Source organism: Synchiropus splendidus, chromosome 5 (assembly GCF_027744825.2).
Source record: "Synchiropus splendidus isolate RoL2022-P1 chromosome 5, RoL_Sspl_1.0, whole genome shotgun sequence".
NCBI classification, from domain to species: Eukaryota; Metazoa; Chordata; class Actinopteri; order Syngnathiformes; family Callionymidae; genus Synchiropus; species Synchiropus splendidus.
This window is the reverse complement of record NC_071338.1, coordinates 19,899,155-19,925,143: the sequence shown is the minus strand read 5'-3', so window position 1 is coordinate 19,925,143 and position 25,989 is coordinate 19,899,155. Positions and strand designations below refer to the sequence as shown.

The following is a 25,989-nucleotide window of genomic DNA, read 5'->3' as shown; positions in this document are numbered from 1 at the left end:
TCGCACTCTCACTCTAGCTGGACCCAGACACCCTCATGATGACTCAGACTCAAACTGAGACCAACAACTGTCTGAAAGTCCTCTGACAAATTAGAAAATGCCCTCATTCATTTGGGTCACATGGATGTAATTAGAGTACATGAACTTACACCAGAACAGGAAGTGGAAATGTGTCTTTTCACTCCAGCAGAAACCCGTAACAGCACACACGAACTTTTGAGGACATCTCATTTCCGTAATGCTGCCCCCAGCCTCGCAGCCTTAACTTCACCAGGACTCGCCCACTTACACCTCAGTATAATGATGCAGATATTCTGAAGTCTTCATCCTCAAATTGAAGCTTAACCTTGTGGGGTCTAGTCAAAAGTCACATGGTCCTCTCAAGGATAGTGTTTTGTCAAGAACTGGTCCCCACAAAGTAGGATAGACAAGGCCTCACACCCACACAGTTCCAGTTCAGTCTCGCCAGGCTGCTTAGGTCTAAAATTGTAGGAAAGGATTGAGTTACACAGCAGCACATGCTCGCACTGCAACACTCTCATACAGCTACACGGTTGATGAAGGCAACAGCGGCTCCCCGGACACGTCCACACCAGGTACAGAAATGAAGACTCATGCATGTGGCCAACCTCGCAATGCGGAGTTGTTTTATGTTGTTTGAGAATGCTGTGTGTCATGATGGATCCCAGACTTTCTGCTAGACCAGAGGTCAGGTTATAGACTGTGACCCTTGAGAGGGGCCGTCAAACCCAAAGAAAGGAGGGTAAGAGAAAATTGGAAATAAAAATCAGGTGATGACATCATGTGTGTCTATGGAATTACGCTTTAAAATGCACAGGAAATGTTGGTTTGTTGTGTTTTATTTAATTTAAACCACATTCCATTTAAAGATTCTCGACGTACCTCGTACATTTCAAAATCTACTCTCAATTCTGATGTACTTTAAGGAAGGTTGGATACCAGCTTCGGTCGGGGTGCAGGTGTGGAGTTTTTATCTTCTCCCCGTGACAGTGTGGCTCTTCTTTCGCCGCTCTGGTATCGTCCTACAAAGTCACATCTGTTTCTGTGATATTCTTCAGCAAAGATGGAGACACTGGACGTGTTGATCATTGGAGGAGGGCCACACGCTCTCACCCTGGCCACTCTGCTCTCACACCCTGGTGAGGGACAGGACTCATTGTGCACTGCCGACTCATCAGCACAGAAGCCCATCAGCAGCAAGCGACACCACGGCAGGAGAAGGAAGAGATGTACTGTGACAGTTCATAATAACAATAGTAGGCTATTACATTATGACCACCTCTGCTGCAGTGATCAGAATCCAGCTTCCCATAAACCAAATCCTCCTAACCCTCATCTTCCATTTGCAGTTCAAAGCCCTGAGGTCTCATCGCCTCTTGCCCAAACCCCAAGTGTGAAGCCTCAGCTCTCGCTCCAGGTGGTGGACTCGTACGGTGTGTGGACCACTTTATGGCAGAGTCAGTTCCAAGCTCTGAGCATCCCTCACCTGCGCTCACACACACTGGTCCACACCGACCCCCTCAACAAGGTTTACCACCACCGCATCTCCCTGTTTGGACCTGTGTGGACCATGAAAGGTGAAATATTTTCTTCCACAGAAATCTCTGCAGGAGTTTATTGTGAAGCACAACCGATCGGGAGAGCTTCACAGTCTTCCGGATCAAGTCTATATTTTGGATGAAAACGCATTTTTCAACGACATGAGGCTCGGCAAGAAAGAGCAGCGGCGCCTGAACGTCAGCTCCACGCTCAAGAAGAGCTTGTCCTTCAGTTTACCGGGAACAGAACTCTGCGTGGACTTTTTTCAAAACCAGGTCGGACCTGTGTTGTGAGTTCCGCATGACTAGAGGACCTGATGCTAACTGTGTGTGGTGAGTTTGGAGTTGTTCTAACAACACAATTATTGAAATGATTTTAAAAAAAAATAAAGGCTGAGTCACTTTTAAGTCTTCTTAAATAGCAAACATTTGACGATCGCAATATGCCTGCGTGGTCTCTGGGAGACTCCAGATTCAGACGTGCTGGAATCGCTGCCCAAAATGTTCTGCAATCATTCATGTTCTCTGATAGAAAAAATATTTATATTATTTTTGGATTCCATATATCGTATAAAACTACCTGTAGTTTCCAGACTATAGAGTGCACCAAAATATTAGCCGCACTCACTGAATTTAAAAAGGAAAATCGATTTTGTTCATACATGAACCTGTGGTCTACAAGCCACAGGTTCAGTGGTACACTGGCTTAAAAACGCTTTTCAGAACTAATTTTGAAAGTGGGGTCCAGCATCGAGAGTGAGGAAATAGCGGAAACAAGCTGTGTAATACGGAGCGTCTTGATTTATCCACGCTGCTCATACAATAGACAAGGTGCAGGTCTCCAGCCGGGATCAAGCCAACGGCCAAAACCCAACTCATTTGTGTTCATGTCAGATTTTTGAGCCGAACACACTTTGTCTCGAGACAGCGTCTCACATCTTTTATTGACATTAAAGCCCTCGTTGTTTCCGCCCGTGTGCCCAAAGTTCCGACACCACTGCCGGTCTCAGCAGCTTCTTCTCGATTCCAGACCTCCAGGAGATCGACTCTGTTGACGGAGCTTTGGACACGTGGCAAAAACAGTGCATTTTCAGTGCTTTAAGGGTTAATAAAAAGCCTCTGATTTCATTGTCTCTGATATAATCTGATTTCAGCCTAGAAAAATCCATATATTAGCCGCGCTGTTGTATAAGCCGCAGGGCTCAGACTGTGAGAAAAAAGTTGCGGTAGTCCGGAAATTACGGTAATATTCCCACACTCCATGGCCTCGTTCCACCTCTTGTCCAGAACAATCATATCTACGATTTATTTTTATTTCTTCGATTTATTTATGTCCTTCTATTGGACCCAACATCACGGTGATGCATTTTCTCTTCTCTGCTTTTCCTCATCTGAACATGCAGGTGGAGCGATATGAGCTGAACAAGTTGCTGATGCAGGGCACAGTGTTGAGTATCACCCCTCTGATCGATGACCTGGGTGTGAGTGAGACGGAGCAGGAGGTCCTTTCAGACTCGACCAGCAAACCCGAGCTTGGGACAAAAAAGAAAGTCAGTTGTTTCCAAGTCAAGCTTCATGACGGGCGCGTGTTAGAGGCACGTCGGGTCGTCATGGCGACAGGTCCGACGCGCGCCCAGATGGCCAACATCCCATCCTGGGTGCTCAGCATTGGCGAGAGCTATCCTGAGGAGCGCCTGCAGCACACTGTGCAGCTCATGCACCAGCTGACTCAGCAGGTTTCTGGAGAACCAAAGCCCCAGACACAGGGTGAGTCATATCCATGTGTATCCATGGCACGTTGTTCAAATGATCAGGGCTTTTAATAGTGTGTGTTTTCAGGAGTGTGGGTGTGTGAAGCAGGACAGAGGGTAATGGTGGTGGGTGGTGGTCTTACCAGCGCCCATGTCGTCTCCCTCGCCCTCCAGCAGGGTGCCAGTCATGTGACGTGGGTGATGAGGAAGTACCTACAGGTTGGACCAACAACCTCTCAGGTTGTCAGAGTCTGATTCTCAGTCTCTCCCTTCTGCTACTGCAGCTGAAGCAGTTCGACGTGGGTGACGTGGAGAGTCTGGTGGGTCGGTATTCTCACGTGGAACACGGCATCAAAATGGACGGCCAGGCCTTCCTCAGGCAGTTCTACAACGAGAGAAGTCTGCACAAGCGCTTGGCAATGATCCGGCAGGCCAGGAAAGGAGGTGCTGTCACACCAGAGGCCTACGTCCAGATACAGCCCTTCATTGTGAGCGGACGGGTGGACCTGAAGCCCTACTGCCAGGTAGCCCTGCTTAGACGTCGGTGGGTGATGGACAGGGACTGACTGTGGAGAGGAGTCAGTGCCACACCACAAGCTCGACACTGTGAGATGATCCTGACAAGTGATGTGTTAATACTACACAATAGTGTTTTTTTAGGGGTGGGATTTCGATTATAAGAATTTGTGAGAATCTGTGATGAATTAATCTCAATTAATCACAGTTTAATGGTGTAAGAATATTTGCCACAAGAAGCCACATTTTTCAATTTGAATGAATTTGGTATCTTAGTGAAACTAATGATGGACCCATACGTACATTTAAACAACAAAATATTGTTTATTTTGCATCAGTTTGACAACAGCACAATAAATCAGGATGGTGGCTATATTCAAGTTTTTATATCACCTTATTTAAACTAAAGCTCTTTTCATCTCTTGAAAATATTTGTATAAGAATTTCAATCTTATAAGAATTTCAAGTACACTCAGAGTAGTGGAAACATGGCCATTGTGTAGTGAAAAACACCCCTGAACCAAAGCAAACAGATGCTTTTGTTTGCTTTTGTTCAGGGATTCCTCCATGTTTGTTGTTGTTGTTATCATCCTAGCTGCCACGTGTCTTGTGCATCAGTGTGATCAGTGGACTAGGAACTCCTGCACTTACAAAGGTTCTGTGTTGTCTGGAGAGCAAACTGTTCAAGTAAACTAATTAATTAACCGTAATAATGTTGTAATTAATTAATTGTAATTAACTCATTAAAGTCCCACCACTAGTTTTTTGATCATTAAGGCAGGATGCAAGCAACAATTTTAATGGTTGGATAAGTATTACACAACATTGTTTACTTGTTTAGTACAGTAAGGGTAAAGAAGGGATGACCTTTGGCCTTGCTCCCTTGCGTGTGTACTTCGTGCCTTTGCACTTGCTGCTATTTATACTTGTTTGTATGTGTTTCTCCTATTTTTATTTACACAGTTCAGTTTCAACTCAAGTTGAAGTTTTGCGCTGGTTTTGTTTTATGTTTTCCAATTGAAACAACATGTTTTAGAAGCTTGTTTACTACACACGAAACAGCTTTAGAATCAAAAAGATAAACACTGCGATAGAATCCAACATGGAAAGTATGTTGCCGCTTGTTGGTCGACATAGATTTACTCAACGCATGTGCTGTAATAAAAGTGCAGTTGACGCATTGTTTGCATTTCCCTGAGCTGAAGGACAACAAGGGGCTGTCACTGAATCACCGTGGAGAAAGAAGAACATCAAAGAGTGAGAATACAAAGTCTGGGCCACACAGTTTCCAACTTTGAAAACAGAAACGCTACTAAATGTTTAACGAAAAAGGAGAGAAAACACAAAAACGGCCGCTCTATTGATTGAGCTAATGAGAGCAATGTAATGATGATGAGTGGTTTACGCTGCACAGACAGAAGGGGAACGATTCTCAACTATAGAGAAGCAAAACTCAGCTCTCACTTCCCTCTCAAACTGACCCACGCACCCACAAACCCAGGTGTGCTGACTTCCTCCAGAGACCATGTTGAGCCTGTTCTCCTCTGACCTCTCTCCAGGTGAGTGAAGCGAGCTGGTGCTACAAGGCACAGACCTGGAGCCTTTCCCTCAGTACCGGGCACCGCTGGACTGGCGACATGATCTGGCTCGCGACTGGCTGCAAACTTGATGTGAGGCAGGATCCACTGCTGTCTGAGGTGATGAAGGAGTTTCCCATCCAGGTGAGACGAAGCAGTGAACGTATTTTAAAGGCTGAACGGAGTGACAACCCATCTCTCCCTCGGGAAGGTCATGGACGGCTGGCCGTGCATAGCCGAGAGCTTACAGTGGGCTGAGGGATGCCCACTGTACCTGATGGGACAGTACACCGCTCTTCAGGTAGAGTCTAAACCAGTCAAAGATGAGGTCACTCTGTAGCGTGGCCAACCTCCCTGTAACTCCCAGGTCGGACCTCATGCAGTGAACTTGGCCGGTGGCCAGGCTGCCAGCGTGAGAATAGCCAAAGACATTCTGAGTCAACAACTGCAGCCGACCAGCGTGGAAGCACCGGAACACGTCCGAGGAAAATCCAGAACTGAGGAGTACATTCAACACATGCGCGGAATGTTGTGGCTTTAGTTATGTCTTTGTATTGAGAATTTTTGTCTAAAAAATAAATAAATCTCATAGTTGTATGACTTACACTGAATACACTTCTCCATTTTTATGATGAAAGTGAACAGTTTTCCATATCGAACAGGTGCAGTTTGTAAGTACTGAAAGAGTTGCACCACTTCTCATACTCGCAGCAAGAAGTCTTCTCTACATTCGGACAGTTCCTTCCTATCATCGTCTTTCAGCAGTGAAATAGACAAAATCATAATTCATTGTTCGCTTCACTTTCAATACGGTTTCTTTCTGGCAGAAATAATTCGTGGGGAAATGCACTCACAATGGGATTGAACGGCGCCCCCTTGTGGATCTTCCGTTGTTGTGCCAGCTCAGATGGTGAGTCTGCCAACACAGAGAGAAACAAGTGCTGTCAGTGAAATTTGACCGTGTTTTTACATCGTCAGAAGAACATCTGGTGGTGCGTTAATGTCACTAATACTTTTAAAAACAAGTTGTTAATGTAAATTCTCCGTAGTTCCGGTAGAAACAGCAACAGTCGTCGAATTGTGGGTTGGTTTCATCAAGGCATTTCTGCTAATGTGTGTAAATGACTCGATCAAATCATAACCATCGCGCATTTAACACGTGTTTTCTTTTTTTTGCTGTCAAGTTCAAATCGACTTGTAGAAATCAATTGAAATCAATTTGCTTTTATGACACGTCAAACAAAATGGCGGAAGCGATTCCGATATGCTGCAGGTGAGGTGTGAACGACAGCAACGTCAACCGCAATAGTCACCGAGCGACAGGTAGTAAACAAGATCAGCTGACTAATCACGTGACTCACCACCTGACTCAGTGCCAGCTGCTGCTCTCAGCTCTTATCACGCAGTTTTGTTTTGTTTCAACTTTACATTTAAAATGGGTTAACATTCCACGTAAATAGCCTTTTTATTTATTGTTATTATTGCGATTGTTGTTGCTTTGTGTGTGTCTTTAATGCTTGTCTGTCTAATGTTACTTTCCTGTTTTTATTATGATTCTGATGTTATTTAATGTTGTTGGCTGTGTTGCTCTGAATTATGTAGACAGTTTGCTTTGAATCTTTGAAGACTTCCAGCACAATGAAGCCGAGGCGAGTGGAGAAAACAGTTCTAAGCGTAGAGCAGAGTGAAGGAGTGGGAGCTCGTGTACGCAGGAGCATCGGCCGGCCGGAGGTGAGCACCTCAGCTGGACGCAGCATGTGATACATTCACTTGAATTGTTTTTTAATGCCTTCACGTGTTGCTTACAGCTGAAGAACTTGGATCCATTTCTGATGCTGGATGAGTTTAAAGTCTGCAAGCCAGCTGGTTTCCCGGACCACCCTCACAGGGGATTTGAGACGGTGAGCGATGCAACTGCAGAGAGCAGTTGGGTTTTGTCTTAACTGAATCCTTCACTTTTTCAAGTTCCTTATTTGATCACTAGATGGCGACAGTATTTCAGTGGCCGTGAGCAAGTTCGTAAGCTCCACCGCTGCATGATTGTAGATGTTTTTTCAATTGAATTTTACTGGACAGTTTTTTCTTATTCAGCTCCTATCATTAAAATATAAATTGCACCACTCATTGTTGGTCACGATGCACAAGTCTTTCATGGAAAATGGCCATTTTAATTTCCTATTGGAAATCATGACAGCAGGATTTTGCACATGTCTGTTTGTTTCAGGAAAGGTTTGTGAAAGCAACAAAAAAATGCAATAAATAAAAAGCATAACCAATTAAACATTTTATTATAGCCGGATTGATAACACATCTGCGTGACAGGTCTAGGGATTGGGAGCTTTCACAGCATCATGGAGCAGCTGATTTGAAGAAAGGGAAGTGTTTGTGTGGGAATCAAGTCAGCAGCCTCAAAACTTTTCATTTCCTCAAGGTCAGCATTTAGAAAGAAAGAAAAATCATGAAATACATGTGTGTCAGTCGAGTAAACAGACCTCTTTCAGACATGACTTCCATTCAAATGTCACACAGAATTGGATGAGTCATATTTGTGTTTCAGTAGGAGTTAAAAAAAAACCCACTTCTGCTTCTGCTCTTTATTCTCATTCTCGCTTCATCAAATGAACCACTGCTTATCAAAATCATCGTTTCAATGCAGGTATGCTGTAGAAGGTCTTAAATACATCTGATATACAGACGGGTGTTGACTATAGAGGTTAGTGTGTGCAAGCAAGGCAGGTTTACAGTTTAAGCAGGCACATTTGAGTCAGAGGGAATTGGCTGGTGTACGGCTGACGTCTGAAGAGTGAGAACAGGTTTCCTCAAGAGATGCAAATGAATAACTCAGGAAAGAAAGTCTCCAATCAGCACGGAATTGCAACCTGTCGGATCATGGGAAAATCTTTAACCCACAGCTTCCATCTCAGATGATTACGAAGCAATCTTAGTGTGGTTTGGTTTCCACGTTGTGGCTCTCAGAAGTACTGCTTTTCCCTTCATAATACTTCATAATGTCACTGTGAAATGTCAGCGTGTGACCTTTGCTGATCTCTCTCGCTCAGATCAGTGTAAAATGATGTGGACTGTAGTGGAGTCTGACAGAAGGTTTGTCGCACCAGCGCCAGCTGACATGATCTTGAACCTTCCGTCTCCTCGTACTGTCCCGAAATCACCAGACGTTCCTGCGAGGATGTTTGATTTGGCAGATGATGCCAAGATCTCCCGGGGTGGGTGGACCCGCCTCCTAGCATGCTTTTCAGCAGGTGTGTTTGCTCACACTCCAATGACTCCAGAATTTGCGCAGCTGCGGAGACGGATCACGGACAGATCGCTGCTGGACCCCGGCGCTCCAACCTCACACAGATGTGCACCATAACCTTTGACCCCCACTCTTCCTCTGAGGCGAAGGAGAGCATGCGGAGCCAGTCATAATTATTCTCGCACTTGGTAGATGATCTTGAGCTTCCTCAGATGCTCGTGTTCATTAATGTGAGGTTTCTTCAACAGGTGACGTATGTGCTCCAGGGAGTCACAGCACACGAGGACTTCTGTGGACACTCAGGAAAACTGAGACCTGGAGATCTGCAAGTACGACGCTTCACATTGTTAGCGTTGACATGTGACGCTGTCACTGCCAGTACTTCCAAATGAGGATTCATTCGCAGCGTTATTGCTACCATTGTATACAAATATCTTTGAAGAAACATCTGAAGGGGAAACAGAAAAGTTCTCGTGTTAAGGTCAAATGTATGTCTCCTATTAAAGAGTCAATTTGGTACGACCTTCCTATTGGTCCTGCCGCCATCCAATAATGATGAAGTAGACTGTGCAGGCAAACAGGTCATTGGTTCACTACCTCAACTCAAGTGTTTAATTCTGAAGTAAGATTCACTGGACAGAGCCAGGACCAGGAGGTACTCGGTACTTGATTACCACCTATTCTCAAGTCAGGAAATGAAACTTGAATAGAGTAGGAATACAAAGTAGAGATGGGACCGATCCGATCCAGTATCGGTATCGGGTTCAGCATAGCAGAGATAATGACCGCTGCAAGAGCCAAGTCTGAGCTTCATGTTTTCAGCTGGAATCTCTTGACAGTTAGCTGCTCCACGAGCTGAATATCGGTATCGGCAGGTATCGAAATCCAAGTATCGGGGTCGGATCGGATCGGATCGGAAGTCCACAAATGTGGGTCGGTGCATCCCTATTTTAAAGGCGACATTTTGAAATATCCACTTTCTAAAATCAACTTCCCATGAACTGGAGAGTTTGGTGATCATTTAAGCAAAGTTAGATGTGACAAGGAGGATGATCAAGAGGTCCAGCAGGAGGCTGTATTTTAGGGTGTGTGACCCTCTCTTTGTTTGTGTTCAGTGGATGACAGCTGGACGGGGCGTGGTTCATGCTGAGATGCCGGTCTCAGATGAGCCGGTCGTGGGCCTGCAGTTGTGGGTGAACCTGTCGAGACGAGAGAAGATGGTGGAGCCAGCTTACCAGGAGCTTCCAAGCTCCAAGATACCCAAGCGCACGGATGGTGGAGTCACCGTTGTGGTGATATCAGGAGAGGCCTTAGGAGCAAAGGTGACTGGTTTTTGTGTGGCATCATCAAACACTTCGGAGTCAGCCAAAGGTCACCTTTCCTTCAGCATCATATATGGAGTGAGAATGCTCTTCTATTCTGAAGCTAAAAGAATGGCGTTCTTACTAAAAAGTCAGCTGCATTAAAGAAAAGAAAAAGTAACACGACGGACCACTCAAGACAAACACAGAGTAACACACACAAAGGAGCTGCCATTTGTTTTGAAGTTCTCGGACCAGATCCTAAGGTTTCCTCCAACTGTGCTTTACTGCTGTGAGGCGGCACAGATGGGTAACTAAAGCTTCTCGGTCACAATGTGGCCGATAATAAAGCTTAATAAATGGAGACGAAAGGGGTGATGGAATCCTTAAATAAGCCTGGGAGCATTGTTTCTTTTAATCCCACGGCAGGACATTAATGGTTGATGTTTATCCAAACAAGAGAAACACATCTTGAGCACTGAGCAGTTACATTCAAACGTACTTCCCAACAATGTGTTTCAGATGTTTTGTTTTGTGCCGCACAACACAAGAAAACACAATTAAAGAATTGTTTACAACTGCCTTAAATATGTTTTAACCTATACTTTTCTTCCAGTCCAAGATTTACACCAGAACCCCAACCATGTACCTGGACTTCAGCCTGCAGAGTGGAGCCACACATGTGCAGCCAGTGCCATGTGGTAAAAATGTCTCATCTTATTAGCAAAAATTCCTTTCTTCTTCTTCTTCTTTCTGTTTCTTTTCTTCCTTCATGGGTCGCCACAGCGGATCATCCTCCTTCATCTCACCCTGTGCTCTGCTTTGTCTTCTCTCAAACCTACAAACCTCATGTCCTCCTTCACCACCTCCTCCTCTCCACCTTCTGCCTGGCAGTTCCAACCTCAACATCTTCCTACCAATGTACTGGCTCCATCTCTCCTCTGTACATGTCCAAACCATCTCAATCTAGCCTCTCTGACTTTGTCTCCTAAACACCTGACATGTGCTGTCCCTCTGATCTACTGCTTCCTGATCCTATCCATCCTGCTCACTCCCTGAGTGAAGCTCAGCATCTTCATCTCTGCTATCTCCAGCTCTGCCTTCTGTCTTTTCCTCAGTGCCACTGTTTCCAAACCATACAACGTTGCTGGCCTGACCACAGTTGTGTACATCTTCCCTTTCATCCTTGACACCCTTTTGTCACACATCACACCTGACACTTTTCTCCAATTATTCCATCCTGCCTGCACCCGTGTCTTCACCTTTTTGTCACACTCTCCATGGCCCTGGACAGTTGAGCCTAAGCACTTAAAATCCTCCACCTTCTTTATCTCTGCATCCTGTAACTTCAAGTACGATTCCTTTACTGAAATACATATTAATAAGAAATATAGATGTACATTTTTACCATTACTGGTGACCTTTTGTGACGTGTCACAGCTGGACAGGATTTTACATTTAAGCATTGAACCATGTTTAATCTCAAACAGAATAATAGTCCAATATCACAACAGCACAATCCTCACTGAGTTTGGAGTTCACATGATGTTAAGTGGCACCACTTGCACAGACCTCCATTATTACCTTCCTCTCATCTGTTTTCCTGGTGTCTCAGTCTCGATAATGTCCACCTCTCTCTCCTCTTCATCTCCAAAGTTTGCCACCCTTTCTTTTATTTATCCACTGCAATCTGACACATTCCCGAATAACCTATCGGCCTCTGCACCTCCTTGAACCACCGTCCTCACTTCTCACCTAACAAGCTGCAGTCATCCATCATCCACTTCATTTCACTCATCTTGCCATATCATCAGCTCCGCTCTGGAGTCTGCCCCAATGGAACAAAGTGCATCGTGCTCCAACCTCGACATGTTAGAAAATTGTTTTTAGCACAGCTTGTTTCCATTCTGACACCCGAGGGTCACAAACCAGGTCCTCCTGCTGTCAGATACCTCATTGTCATAATCTCAGCTCCTGATTCAAATGAAGGAGTCAGACATTTGTCGTCACATTCACCACAGTTAACATGGTTCCACTGAGCTTCCTATGGTACAGAAACATGTGTAAAACTAGTGTTGTTTGGGCTGAGAATTGGGTACACGGAGCTTGAAAACATGCTGAAGGAAACAACAGCTCAGCATATTGCTGAGGTGCTTCCTGAAGGGACCTTCATATCACAACATATTTAAAATACTGATGGATGTTTTGTCTCACCTGGTAAAGGTGAGACAAAACATCTGGTCTGGTCAACATTCACAGTTCTGAGCCACTTTGTTGAAGAATGTAAGAGAAAGCAAGAATTTTTTCATGCTTGAATGTGCTGTTTGCTTTTCACAGGATGGACTTCTTTCCTCTACACTCTGGCTGGATGTGTTCATGTAGGTGAGTTTTCAGAGCAGTTTGACGTTACTCAGAATCAGCTCCACAGTCAGCTTCAGTGCTCAACATATCCCTGTGTAACCGTTCCAAAGAAGTGAATGGGGGAACTGTCTCTGGATCCTCTTCGATCCTGTGGCCTGTTGCATTTGTTCAAGTCTGGACATTCACTTTGGAACAGTGCATGTAAAGAGGTTGGTTGTATGAGAATCTTACTACTTGAGAGTTTGGGTGGCTGGACCCTCACTCCCCCCCTCACAACTATGCGAGTGAAGCGGCTCCAAACCTTCCCTCCACTATAAACCATTTAGACTTCAAACTGCGTATTTTGACAGCCATTTAATCCAAACAGCTTTTATGTGCAGGTGTTTGTGCATCGAGGAAGCAGACACAGACCTTCTCAGATTCAGTCAGGATCTGCATTGAAACACAATGTTTCCCTCCAACAGGATATTTATTTCCGCTTCTGAAAGACGATGGGCGTCTTTAAACATCTTTGGTTTGGTTCTGTGGATGATTTAAACTTTTGATTAGATATTTCATTATGACTGCTTTAATGAAGGTTTTTTTTAAATGAATATTGCTCCATAGATTAAAGGAGAGGCTTAAATTGCAGGTCTCCAACGCTACATGAAGTCTGTGAAGATCCGCACCAGCTGGCTTTGATTCCCAAAACCGCTCACCGCTGAGTGGATTTCCCAGCTCTGTACCGGAGCAACAACAAACCTGGTGTTCTGGTCCCCTCAGTGGTGTTGAGTGAAATTGCATAGTGAGGCTGGTCGATGGGGTGTTTGAACGCATCGAACATTGTCACGGTGTCATGTAATAAGATGTCATTTCATGAAGTTATGACAGACATAAACTACACAACAGTGCTTTTGAAATCATTTTGCTAAAATATTTCTTTAGAAACTTTTGTCAATATTACGTATGAAGCAAAGCTAAATATTGGCAATATCTGTTTTAATTTTTATTGTTTTTATTCATTTCTATTGTAAACAATAGTGGTCATTTAAAAAATCGATGTGGGGTATTTAAATACATGATATCTTGGTCATGTCATATGATTATATCACGGTCTTATGTTGTATCATGGGTTCTTGCTGGGCATGTGAGGGAGAGTCTTGAATCCAAGGTGAGTGCGGTGTAGTGTGGAGACCAGTTCTGCACGATCAAGCTGTTGCAGCTGTGTTCACAGGGAAGTGGTGATATGGATGGTGCTTAATATGATGCTTGGTCCCCTCTCTTCTGTTTTTCAGGTCCAGATGAAGAGCAGCGGCGAGTGGAGGCCCATCACACCGTGGTGCTTGGCGATGGAGACTGTGTTAAACTTGAAAACAAGGTGATCCTGATTGAAATATCACCAGATATTTTTACCTAATGAAATTTAGTTTTCATTTATTTTTAGCAATGTATTCATGAAAACGCAAGTTCAGAACGAGACCTTTTTTCTTGTAAGCAAGGAACAAAAATATATAATTTGATTGTTTTTGTTTGGGTCTGTGTCTGCATGCAACCACGTCTTTTTGATGATATTTGTGGTAAAAAATTGACTTTTTCCACCTGTGTGTCTTTCTCGGAGCAGCGCCTACAGTGCATGTCTTGAAACAGAATATGAGATCTTGCTGCCAGCGGGAAGACTAGTCATTCCAGCTTTGAAAATTCCCCTGTGTATTCTCCAGGATGCTGAAGAGTCTCACTTCGTGCTGATCGCTGGGCAGCCTATCAAGGAACCTGTGGTGCAACAAGGTGCTTCACTTTGCCTCCCCGTCGAAGAAGACAGCGCCTCGATGTTGTGTAAAACTGTTGGTTTGCCTTCCAGGCCCGTTTGTAATGAACACAGAAGAGGAAATCGCTCAGGCCATCCGAGATTACAGGTCTTGCAGCAATGGCTTTGAGCGAGCCAAAAACTGGAGATCCAATATCAGGGATGCTGTCTGACGCTGACACTGGAGGCAGGGCGGCTGTGAGTTGTGCCTGGGAACCGAGTTGTACGAATCAAGTTTGCAAAATATTCAATGCAATTTCACTCACTTCTGTTTTGTTAAACCGTCGTCCCCGATCTGCTCCTCGGCTCTGTGGTCTGACAATCCTGGTTTATTTTGAGTTTTTCAAGATGTGGACCAAATATTGTCGCTTTCATTCAACAGCAGTCAAACAAGTAGGTCCCACTTGCCATTAAATATTTTGTATTAGTAAAGTTATTACTTCTAATAATCAGTAAATAATGTGCAGTTTTGTGTTGTGTCCATCCAAAGAATGTAGTCATGTGGAACAAGCTGCTAACAGGTACTTTATTATGATCAATAATATGAACACGCAACTGAGTAAGTTGTTTGTTTATGGTTGATATGGTGTTTGCTAAAGAGTGACCAGCAACTGCATTCACCAGATTTGATGTACTTGTCACATAAATACTTGAAAGCAAAAAATGACCTTTCACTGCTGACACGGTTAAAACCTCACTCTGAAGTGCCTTTGTTTTTGATCAAGCTTGAGCTGTGCTGCCTTGTTCTTCCTACATAGTAATGTTACTTTTCTGGACTAGATCTGTTTGTTTAGTGTTTATTGCATTTGGATAAAATGATCTTTTGTCAGTTAAAGCTGTTTTGTGTGGCGTGAAATTGCTCACTGATAATGTCAAGTGCAACTTCTTTATGTTTGAATTTGTGTTTTAGTGGAGGAGAATGTGCATATTTCCAAGCTTAGCCAAGACAGTTCTTAAAGTGCTAATGTTGTGCTGGCTTCTATGGTCACGCTTTAGATTAGGGAACATTTATCGCCTTAAATCAACGACTTATTTCTATGTGTATTTGCAGCTCATTATTAGTGTTTGATTACTCTATAGGACCGACTCGTATTTACCCTGGAATAGAAAGTTCACCAAACAACACCATGATCATGAAGTATAAACTGTAAATAAACAAATAAGTGGTTTATTAATAGGTGACATGTGTTCCCCCATCTCTCATAATGTTCATGTTATAGTTATGAGGTTGGTTTTAACTCATTTTATGTTGTTCTTCAATGATGAAGGTTTGAATCCCTATTTATACTTACTGTGCTCTTTTGCATGTGATAAAAAAAAGTAAAAGATTAAAGCTACAGCAAAATAAAAAAACTGTCACTGTAGCAAAGACATTGAATCTCCTCATTTCTCAGCAGCCAACCTTCACTGTGGGCTTGTGGGCGAGTGGGTGGGGTGTTTGGGTGCCGGGAGCCCACTTCCCCTCACACGTTACAAAGTTCTGGATCACATTTAAAACACATGTTCCTCGGCTGTGTGTGGTTTGTCCAGGGAGAAAAGACACTGCGCGGGGATTTAAACAGCGGAGGACAGTCAGGAAAGAGTGGGCGCAAGGAGGCGGAAGGATTGATTTATGGGATGATGCCAGGACGGACAGCTTTTCCAAGAAACATTGTCGTCCGCAGAGGAAGAGCTCACACTGACAGGGACGATTCTTTTTTTCAGTCTGTCATGTGGTGGGGAACTAGGATTTAAGTCCTTGATGTAACATCTGTGGTTTCTTTTTCTTAATTTGGCTGTTTGGCTCCAGAGCTGGTTAGGGTTGCTTTGTGAAGTGCCTGTGGAAGTGAACAACTCTCAGGCTCAGAGCTCACAGAGCTCAGCCATGACGATGAGGCGGACCTTGTGCAGAATCTCCTGTCTGGTGACGCTGGTGTTGGAGCTGAGCTGGATGGACGTGGGCCTCGGCATGCACAGAGACGAGGGGAGCAAGGTTGGTGAAATCTCTCTCACGTCATCTCTTCTCAGGTGAAGGTTGCCTAAGACCGTAAATAAGTACCAAGACACGTGTGTCGGAGGTTTCTGAACAAATATTGACCCGCTCCTTTCCTACTCTCCATTGATTCCTTCCAGCTCTGTGACTCGAGTAAGCTGACCTGAGTGCAGTAGAGCTTTTTTCCTTCTGATCACACAGCTTCATCCTGGGCCACATCATGACCAGTGGCTGGCGTTTTCTTTCTGTCATTGCCTTTCAACGGTTACTGTTATGTTCACTCCGTCACCATTTGACATGTTCCCGGACTTCTGACCTAGACTATGTGGAGGAGGAAATAATCAGATGTCATGGTGAGAGAGAGGAGTCTGGCCACACACTTTGTAGTATGTAGTATGTGTGTATGTAGTCGGGTCACTGTGAACTTCCTTTGACTGCCCTGGTCAAGCATGAGTGTGACAGGCTTTGAATAGTCCGCCGGAGGTCTTCTCTTCCATAGGCTGCTCTCAGAACCCAGGACATAACCAATGGTCACACGTGGATAGCAATGGTTCATATCGTTTCTAAGGATGCAGAACAGTATCAATGTGTCGTGCACAAAGTAGTTACACAGTAATTACTTGAAGGGCTGTCAATAGGTACTGTACAAATATAATCTCATTCTGTTCTAAATATAAGCTAAGCAACTGACCAATAATGTTCACAATGTTCTGCTTTTAGCATGTTTTGGCACCTGTTCAGTGCCTCTCATGACTGGTCTTGACAGTATCTGTTCATTGGGTTGTTTATTATTGGCCACTCCAATGCTCCTTCCTTCTGTTCGGTCACATTCTTTCTATACACTCTACTGTAGAGCTACAGTGTGTCAATGCGCTGATCTGTCCGTCAGTCAAAGCAGCGCTGCGGTGGCGCTCCTCTTCCCACACACTCACAGCGAAGAAGCCGCTCACATGCGCAACTTCCAGCCGCTTTCAAACCTAATGCACCTCAAACACACACTTTTATGACAGAACCATGGAGGGAGTGAACCTTGTCGGACCCGCGACACCACAGAGCTAACAGAGCTAACGGCTAATGTGGCGTCTCACTTCAAAACTTTATTGATACTCACAGACTGTGAAAGTTTGCTTTGTGGTTTGAAAGTTGGTGGAAAACTACAATGCACAACAAAATAAATGCGCTCCAAAATGTGAAGAAAGAAAACCTTTTTATAAAGGAAGTTCAGGCAAAGAATGCGAAGGATTTGTCTGGAAAACTACAATAAAGCCATGCAAAAGAGAAGTGATAAAATTGAAACCATTGTTTAAAGCAAGTAAATAACTAAATAAATCATGATGTATTTTTCCATATTGCCCACCCCTTTCTGTGCACATTGAAAACAAATACATTTTCTGCCATTTGTTTCTGCAAATAGCCTGGCAAAATAACAACTGGACGTCAGTAGCTACAGTTTTTCACAAATGAATAGGGATTTTTTTTTAGGACTTTAAGCTCAAGTGGACTTTTGTGGTTCCTTTTTTGGATTTTTGATTTTTTGACTTGTTTGTTTGGTTGGAAAACACTGGCATTAAGAACAGATACATTTCTGGTTAATTGGCTGTTAATCACAAGTTAACTCAGCTTTAGTGTGATTAATTGAGAATGCCAATCTGTATGACAGCACTAATAACTAGTTTGCTGATTTTTGGATTTAATATGTGTGTACAATAATATGGATGGTGTGCAGATGTTTGTTTGAAAAAAATTTCACCCATCAAGTATTTCATTATTGCTGTTATTAGTTGGTAATAACAGTTTGTCTCTGAAATAATCATCTTTAATGTGTCTATTGCTACAAAAATATGTCTGATTTTCAGGGCTCTTTTACGTGCAACTCTACTGTAGTGTAGTGGATACATTTTACCACAAGCCAGTTCAAAATATCAAGCAAAATAACAAAGCCATTTTGTCTATTTATGCACATTCCTGTGGGCATTGTTTGTGTGTTGTGTGTTCTTCAGAAGAATCATGTTCCTGGTGAAGCTGTCGGACTGTGGTGTCGTATCTCTGGTCCCAGCAGGTGATGAAGCAGTGGGAGAGGAAAGTGCGTTCAGCCTCCAGTCTAGACGAGCTGCTCAGACTGGCTGATTTTCCAGACTGGAAGTTGTGGAAGTGTCGTCTGAAACTTCAGCAGCTGGAGGCCTCACCACCGCTGTCCTCAGTGGGGTCACACCGATCAACACGATACGCAGCAGAGTCTTACAGCCTGGAGATACTCAAAGGTTGGAGGCAAAAATATTGAATCTCAGTGTCGACTTTCCATGACCTTATTCATCAATACAATTGCTAACACTGAAGTTGCTGTTTAAAATATTCTGCCCTCTGGTGACGACTGTGAAGACGGCAGTTAAATGACAGGCCTTGTACCTGTCGAAAATTGTCAGCATGACACACATCATGGGCTCTTTGAGCCTTAGAGTCCATGTACAGCTACCTAAAGTTGCTTTCTGTCAATTTGAGGCAAAGAATTCATGGATCGATGGTATTTTCCTGAGTGTTTGGGTCGCATAGTCAAAATTGGGAACATTTTTTCGAGAGGCTTTTCCAATGTTCTGGATTCAGTGTTTGTCTGCTTCTGCTCTGCTGCTCAGCCGTAGACGAGGAGTGGCAGAGGACGCAGTGCATGCCCAGGGAGACCTGCGTGGACGTGGCCAAAGAGTTGGGGACGGACCACTCCACCTTCTTCAAACCTCCGTGTGTGTCTGTGCACAGGTAGGTCTCAGTAGCTCACCATTAACTTTCAAATAGAACAGGGCCGACAGTGGAATACTCTGACAGTGAAGCAGTTAGCCGAGATAAAAGTGTGATATTTACTGCACAGGTTGCCACTTCAGTAGCTGAGTAGTGAAATAAACCCTTCATAATCAGCTTGAATGACGGTCGGTATGATATTTTTGTGTAGGATTTGTCTTGTGCTGTCGTCTGAAAGAAGAACTCGAGTGAACCGAATTGTTTTTTTTTCTTTGTCTTTCCACTCCACTTAAGTATGGAGCACATATACTCACTGTACAGGCTGCTGGCCTATACATGGGTGAGTGGTGGTGACAGCAAGGCCCCCTGGTGACAGCTTACATGGTGGTGCAGGCAAAAAGGAATTAATTGTACCCCAGTAGAGAGGGGGTCTGCAACCAATTTTGGTTTGGAGTGACAGGAAAGTGAATGTGTCATCCTCACTCAATGGCCTTAGTCACCTGGTCAGAGCAGGAAAAGAGTCCTTGTGGAATTGATCGTACTTTAGAAAGAAAGCAGGTTTATATCAGGAACCACATGAACTGTGGAGTGCAGGATAGTAGGGGAAACAATCGGCTTTGGTTTTTGGAGGCCCAGAGTAAACGTACAGCTGGGCCACCATTGCTGAGCCATCAACTCATCCAACCCATCCGCACTCCCATGGCGTCAAATATTGACAGTGGGAAAGTTGAAAAAGGTTTTCAGTTTTCAGCGTAAAATGTGTTATCTTATTTTAGAGAAATAAGAAACATGTTTTACATCCATATAGCCCCAGCCACACGGAGGTGCGGGACTGCACAAGCACAGGGAGCTTTCCGGGGTGACATGGAAACACTGAAGGAGTCTGGGTGTCAGTTGCTATTTACAACCCCTTATGTGGCTCTCCTTCTTAGTGACCATACTGAAAGTCACCATGACTAAAACACACATACGTTTGATGGCCTATAAATAGCTATCTGGCACAAGTCAACCATAGAATGAAGGGAGTACCATCCCATAGCTGACCTTAACTCCATCCTCTGTCCTTTTCTTCACGTCACACTACCAATGTCAATATGTGATGCTGAAGGCTGCCTTTTTCGTCAGTATAGGACGCAAAAGTCCACTTTCCCAACGTCAGTATATGAGGCCATGGGAGTGGGAGTTCATCATCCCTTCTAAACATCAGATCCCGCTGCGGATCCTCTGATTTAGAACAAACATTTTCACTCATATCCGTGCAATAGAAACAACTTTCCCCAGCAAGCTAGGAGCACCTTGCATGCGCAGACAATTTAGATGCTGCAGCCCAAACAAGTATGCCCCCAAATACTTGCTGTTTTAAAGACACATGCTAAATCCAGATGTGTGTGTGCGCCTGACAGATGTGGTGGCTGCTGTAATCAGGAGGGTGTGACCTGCCGGAACACAACATTTGTTTTTGTCAATAAAACCGTGAGTAAGCTGAGCTTCTGCCTGTGGTAAAAGGAAAATGCTCACTGATGGGGTGTTCTAACACTTTTGCTGATTTTAGATCCTCAGTGTGATTCCATTCAAGTTCGTTCCAGAACCTGTGCTCATTAAAGTCGCCAACCACACCGAGTGCAGGTGCATGGAGCCGGCTATTATACGGCGGAACGCGCAGCCTCACAGGAGCACTGGGTGAGCTCGGACCAGTCACGTCTGACCTGAAAAATCCTCCCTTTCTCGTGCCAATAGATGTATTTTTACCTGCTGGCAGCTGTTTTCCAATGCGACAGCTTTCAGAAGTCGGCGACTCCAGGAGACTTTGTGCCAGCGGTCTGATATGGGACTGTTCCGCCGACAGATGTATCCCTTACCCCTTCAGCAGACCAGGTGCCTGTTTGGAAAGTTCACCCTCTGCTTTGAGGGGCTTTACTTAAATCCTTCAGTCAACACAAAGACCCTTTGCTTTTTCTTCACTTTCACAGCACTGACTCTTTGAAACAATCAGAATTACAGCTCATTTTCACATTTCGGAATGTAGCTTAGGGGCACTCATATTAACAGATACATTTGTTGTCAGTTCACACTAACATGGTTGTTATGCTAATGCAGCTATATACAGGGGGTCGACGACCTCACTACCAATACTCGACAAGGACATGATACGTCTGTAGTTTCCGAATATGTACGAGCGGTCATTTTTTTTTAAAGACAACTTTATTGACAAGCTTAGAGCTACATAACATCATCAACATGTTGTGGGACGGATATTGGACTAGCACAATATTAAACATGCGATATGTTGCGAATTCATATTTTAATCAGAACTGCATTATGTTTATGACATGAACAACAGTTTATGATTATTATTATGGCAAGGATGAAAGAGAAGGTGTACAAAAGGGTGGTCAGGCCAGCAATGTTGTATGGTGATGAAGAGGAGTGAGCAGGATGGATATGATGGATAGGATCAGGAAGCAGTAGATCAGAGGGACAGCACATGTCAGGTGTTTAGGAGACAAAGTCAGAGGCTAGATGGAGATGGTTTGGACATGTACAGAGGAGAGAGAGCCAGCACATTGGTAGGAAGATGTTGAGGTTGGAACTGCCAGGCAGAAGGTGGAGAGGAGGAGGTGGTGAAGGAGGACATGAGGTTTGTAGGTTTGAGAGAAGACAAAGCAGAGGACAGGGTGAGATGAAGGAGGATGATCCGCTGTGGCCACCCCTGAAGGGAGAAGCCGAAAGGAAAAGAAGAAGAAGATTTCAATAAAGATTCTACTATATATTTAGTTTGATCAAATTCTAGATGTGTTATGTTGAGTTACTAATGTGGAGTAATGGTCGTCGACCCCTTGTCACTCCTGTGGTTACCGGAAATTGTGCATCTTTTACCAACTTATGTTCACTGGTAAGCTCATGCATACATGGTTATATCACGCAAAGGGTTTTTTTTTTAATCCAACAACATAAACGGACTCAACACCGCACCACGGTAGACAAAAACCTCGTTCAGTGGCAGAAGCGCTCACTCCTGCTCCCGTTAAATCAATGTGAAACAAATGTAAGGAGAAATGTTTCCCGTACAATAATGATAGGTTAAATGTATTGGAGGAGCTTGAAATGTTTATTGATTCGATAATGCTAGATTTAAAAAAAAGGTAGAATAGCAGATACAAACATTTCTAAATCTAGACTATTTTAAGTAAAAAAAAAAACCATCACCTGTGTGTGATATAACCCTGTATGCATGCGCTTACCACTAAACATCAGATGGTAAAACATGCGCAGTTTCCAGTTCCAGCACCAGAATTTCCAGTGGACCACATCAGGCAGTGACAACACTGACACTAGCATGCTGCTCAAGCTTCTTCTTCATTAGCTGCTGGAATGTTAGAACACCACCCGCTGGCTTGGCATGTGTACTACATCAACAACACCAAGCATAAGTCGCTCTGTTTTGTCATCATCCTTCAAAAATTCTAAGATAACGTATGGCTTCTCTAAGTTAGACTGTAATGAAGATAAAAAAAATCTGGCTTCAAGTCCAGGTAAGAACCCTGGGAAGTGTCTTTATTGAGGTGCAAATGTCAGCAGGATCACACGGAGCTGCTGTGAGTAATAGTTCAAGCGACAGAAACAAAAATGGAAATCCAATCCGACCCTCTCTGCTGGTCAGCCTGTCTTGTTAATGACCTTAAAATAGGGATGGAAGCCAAAAGATATTTTTAGATCCCTCCTCTCCTTCCTGCAGGCTCTCATCATTTGGAAGCCATAGAAAGTCTGTCATAAAATTCTTGTTATGTTTGTTGGTCATTAAGCAGCGGAACAAAAACGTTTTAAACATTCGACTGGTCTGAAAAAACAAATGAGCCGAAACATGTTTCTTGTTTTCATGGTCGGTGACGTGTCCCCAGTCTGGACAGAAGGTGGTGGACAAGCAGCACCTACTTCCTCCCAGCAGAGAGTTTCACAGGCAGCTTTCAAACGTAGCAGCCGTTTGACAACCGCAGTGAAAGCCTTTCTAGCTTTTGCCTAGCTTTTATCAGTGAGATGCTCAACCGTGACAACTGTCGACTGCTGATAGTGGTGACACCGCAGTGCGGTGTGTAGTTATCTCAGTGCAGTGATGAGAATTAAGAGGTTCTGCGTGAAAATATCACTGTTGTGAGGGGCCCCTGGTTGATGTCCCCAATCACTCCCGTCATGGTGGACAATTACATCCATTTCCAAATATTCATATTCGTATTTTTGTCTGTGTCACTCTCCGGAACAGCCACCGTTAGAAAGCGCCAAACCATAATCCTTAAAATTTGCGTGGTGCTGGAGTCCAGCCACGTAGTGCAAGGTGCAGGGGAAACCCTGGACCACTGCATGACAGGACACGGCCATGCGACCACTCACATTCACTCCAGAGGAATCCAGTGTGTCTAGCGCACTCTCATTTGGCCTCCTTCCTCATGGATGCTTTGGTTATGACATCACAGAGTGTGCTGTACCCTGTGAAACAAACACATTTATATGTGATTATCTGCATCTCTTTCATATTTTTGTCTGTAATTGATTAAAAAAAATTATGTCCCTGCCTTTTTAAAAACAAAAACACAAAAACTTTCCTCAGAAACAACATTTGGTGTGTGGCAGCACACAGCATGTTCCTCCAGCTGTCAGTGTTCTAGTTCCTGAATGAATCTCTGCACTTTTCATTGTTCCAGTAAAATGTCTCATGTATTTTGGGGTTTCCAAACTCCCATCAGTCCAGAGGTCGGGCGTAAAACTCACCTGCTGACTTGATACCACCTGATTTATTTTTGTACAGTACCACTTCTCTCCCCTGTAAACCTCACGTGACCTCCATTAATAGGCAGAATGTGACTTTGGTGACGTTCATTTTCCAAGTGAGTTCTGAACAGACGGTAATGTTGGTTTGTCAAATTTGCTTGCAGAGTTCCCGGTCAGTTCTTGGATGCCCGACTGTGAGATTGATCTGGACCACTGTGACTGCCCTCCCAGACCCGCTCCCATAGTCCAGCCAAGACCCATCCATCGCTGTCCTCTCAATGCCTCCATCTGCGCCCACAGGCACCAGAGTTTTGATCACGCCTCCTGCAGGTCGGTCAAGCACTCACATTGGGTTTCGCTATCTTTGTGAGGACCACTCACTGACATAACCCTTTCCCCAGCCTCTCACCCTAAACCGAACCATAACCATCCAAAACAAATGGCTAACTTTAACCAGGACTCTTTTCACCCTCAAAACCCCTATGTGGACCGGCCAAAATGTCCTCATAAAACAAAATATCCTCATAAGATCACAAGAAGAAGAATATTAACACACACACTCACACAATTATGAACAATGAATAAGCATTTTTTAATCTATTATAACAGGCTATAACAGCCGAGCACATTTTTATTCAAGAGTTTTGTCATCATAATATTTCCTCAGGAGATTGAGCATGAATGACCCCCTTCACACACGTCATCATAGATCATAACTTAATCCTCTTCAATCCTAGCATTTTTGGTCTTGATTTCAGATGCAAGTGGCCAAAGTAGCTGCCATGGCATGAAACAACGACGACAACCAGCTCACCACAGTTTTGAAAGCGGTGAAGAAAGCGCTATTTATTGACAGTGAATATTTAAACAGACTAGCACATGAGATCTCACTAACACGCATGGCTGTGCAATCTAATGTGTGCACTGAATAAACCTTCTACGCATAGTTTATCATTTTAAGGCTTTTAAAAATAACAATTTGAACGGTTCATTCATTCATATTGGTGTATAGAGATGCAGGATGTTTGCCATCATCATCATCATGTTTTTATATTTTTGTTGTTTTGTGATGTCCAATTAAAAGCCTGATTTTAGAATATGTTTATTTCAATTGTGCCCACGGCTGAACCGTCCAAGATTGTATGCTTTTTGATGTGACGATTTTTGTTGCATGTATCCTGCTGTCTGTGATCTTTATGTTGTGTCTGTGATCTTTATGTTGTGTCTGTGATCTTTATGTTTGTCTGTGATTGTATGTCGTGTCCAGGTCTGTGAGAACAGATATTTCATCCATGCTATATGTCTCGTACTGTAGCATATTTGACAATAAAGTTACCTTACCTTACCTTACCTTACCCTTTTCCCCCCTGACAATGGCCTTTAAAATCTGTATGTGTTGCCACTCAAACCAAGCACCTGGTGAGGTGAGTCTCTTTGTCATCCCTGGCTGGAACCAGCAAACGTGTGCCACACATGGATGGTCTTGTTCACCACTGCTCATTCTTCTACATTCTGTAATCAGACTTTCTTTCAGGACTTCCGAATGCCACTCCTGGAAGCCTCAAAATCGATTTGTGTTTCAATTGAATAGCAGCATTAGCTTTTGCAGCGCCCATCAGGACGGTTGCTCTGTTCCACCTCAGAGCTGATTCTGTTGAGCAAAGTCAACCGTGGAGAGTCATGATTTTGTTTGTGTGTTTCGGCATCAACTCAGGATCCTGCATTGTCATTAATAGTTGAATAAAACATTTCTTAAATAGAAGATTTTTTTCTGTTTTAGGGTTAAGTAAAACTGTTTGTGAATGAAGACACCTACACCTCTCAAATTCTGGCGTCTGTGTTTTTAGAAGGGCAAAAAAAAACGTCAGAGAAAATAAGTCCAAGTGTTTCCCGCAGTTGATCCTCAGAAGGCCAGGGTGGTGCAGTTTTTTGTTCCAACCAATAAAGCACATTTAGTTGTTTTTCAGAACCTAAAGACCTGTGTGTTACACCATCACTGAGACCTCTGTTTGTGCTGCCATCTGGAGGCAAAAATATATTTTGGTCTGGCAAAGTTTTTCAAGCATATGTGGAGTGCTGAGTTGCTGCTTAATATGGACATTGAATTTGGACTCATATTTTTCTCCTGATGTCATTTGTCCTGAAATGAAGAGGAAAGAATCCAGGTGGTGCTGGGCTGGTCATGTGTCGGTGTGAATATGATTGCCTGTACCAAGATGAATTCACGATGAAAAAGTTGAGATCATGGCAACATTGAACACTTAATTCACCTGAATCATGCATAGATCAATGAGCTGATCAAAGGTCGCAGCTGATATCGATCATAATTGTCTCATAGACCAACTTTGACTCAGAGTCTCAGTGACGACCAGGGTTTCATTTCAAACTCCCCCCAACCTTCTCTGGTTCTCACAGATGA

At 43.8% G+C, this 25,989-nt stretch overlaps 3 protein-coding genes across 11 annotated transcripts; all 3 read left to right on the top strand.

Moving 5' to 3' along the window:
- The first annotated feature begins 1,084 nt into the window (after positions 1-1,084).
- On the top strand, positions 1,085-5,989 carry zgc:113276 (uncharacterized protein LOC553748 homolog). The gene is made up of 10 exons (XM_053866214.1): positions 1,085-1,250; positions 1,371-1,549; positions 1,620-1,835; positions 2,963-3,040; positions 3,107-3,326; positions 3,402-3,529; positions 3,595-3,834; positions 5,386-5,547; positions 5,615-5,704; positions 5,771-5,989. The coding sequence occupies exons 1-10, from the start codon at positions 1,085-1,087 to the stop codon at positions 5,942-5,944; spliced, it is 1,653 nt and encodes a 550-aa protein (XP_053722189.1). The 3' UTR covers positions 5,945-5,989.
- Positions 5,990-6,297: 308 nt separating this feature from the next.
- pir (pirin) lies at positions 6,298-15,776 on the top strand. Of its 8 annotated transcripts, XM_053866400.1 has the most exons (11): positions 6,298-6,395; positions 7,030-7,134; positions 7,212-7,304; positions 8,908-8,988; positions 9,775-9,981; positions 10,577-10,661; positions 12,298-12,342; positions 13,596-13,678; positions 14,019-14,085; positions 14,159-14,302; positions 15,635-15,776. In XM_053866400.1, the coding sequence occupies exons 2-10, from the start codon at positions 7,042-7,044 to the stop codon at positions 14,275-14,277; spliced, it is 873 nt and encodes a 290-aa protein (XP_053722375.1). In that variant the 5' UTR covers positions 6,298-6,395; positions 7,030-7,041; the 3' UTR covers positions 14,278-14,302; positions 15,635-15,776. The 8 variants fall into 8 exon arrangements, with proteins under 8 accessions (XP_053722375.1, XP_053722372.1, XP_053722377.1 ...); XM_053866397.1 differs by lacking the exon at positions 15,635-15,776 and having other exon boundaries at positions 14,159-15,512; XM_053866402.1 differs by lacking the exon at positions 15,635-15,776 and having other exon boundaries at positions 12,298-12,338; positions 14,159-14,301.
- A 161-nt stretch (positions 15,777-15,937) lies between these two features.
- vegfd (vascular endothelial growth factor D) lies at positions 15,938-25,122 on the top strand. Of its 2 annotated transcripts, none has more exons than XM_053866396.1 (8): positions 15,938-16,076; positions 18,136-18,337; positions 18,707-18,827; positions 20,210-20,279; positions 20,359-20,486; positions 20,566-20,681; positions 23,735-23,900; positions 24,329-25,122. In XM_053866396.1, exons 1-8 carry the CDS (start codon positions 15,969-15,971, stop codon positions 24,345-24,347), a joined length of 930 nt encoding a protein of 309 aa, XP_053722371.1. In that variant the 5' UTR covers positions 15,938-15,968; the 3' UTR covers positions 24,348-25,122. The 2 variants fall into 2 exon arrangements, with proteins under 2 accessions (XP_053722371.1, XP_053722370.1); XM_053866395.1 differs by having other exon boundaries at positions 18,133-18,337.
- Positions 25,123-25,989: the final 867 nt, after the last annotated feature.

Excerpts from the sequence above, each read along its gene's own strand:
- pir (XM_053866400.1), top strand. The coding sequence starts at position 7,042 with ATGAAGCCGAGGCGAGTGGAGAAAACAGTTCTAAGCGTAGAGCAGAGT. Across the intron at positions 9,982-10,576 it reads GAGAGGCCTTAGGAGCAAAG|TCCAAGATTTACACCAGAAC; the intron begins GTGACTGGTTTT and ends CTTTTCTTCCAG. Across the intron at positions 10,662-12,297 it reads TGTGCAGCCAGTGCCATGTG|GATGGACTTCTTTCCTCTAC; the intron begins GTAAAAATGTCT and ends TGCTTTTCACAG.
- vegfd (XM_053866395.1), top strand. The coding sequence starts at position 15,969 with ATGACGATGAGGCGGACCTTGTGCAGAATCTCCTGTCTGGTGACGCTG. Across the intron at positions 18,338-18,706 it reads CAGCCTGGAGATACTCAAAG|CCGTAGACGAGGAGTGGCAG; the intron begins GTTGGAGGCAAA and ends TCTGCTGCTCAG. Across the intron at positions 18,828-20,209 it reads CCGTGTGTGTCTGTGCACAG|ATGTGGTGGCTGCTGTAATC; the intron begins GTAGGTCTCAGT and ends TGCGCCTGACAG.
- zgc:113276 (XM_053866214.1), top strand. The coding sequence starts at position 1,085 with ATGGAGACACTGGACGTGTTGATCATTGGAGGAGGGCCACACGCTCTC. Across the intron at positions 3,327-3,401 it reads ACCAAAGCCCCAGACACAGG|TGTGGGTGTGTGAAGCAGGA; the intron begins GTGAGTCATATC and ends TGTTTTCAGGAG. Across the intron at positions 5,705-5,770 it reads GACAGTACACCGCTCTTCAG|GTCGGACCTCATGCAGTGAA; the intron begins GTAGAGTCTAAA and ends TGTAACTCCCAG.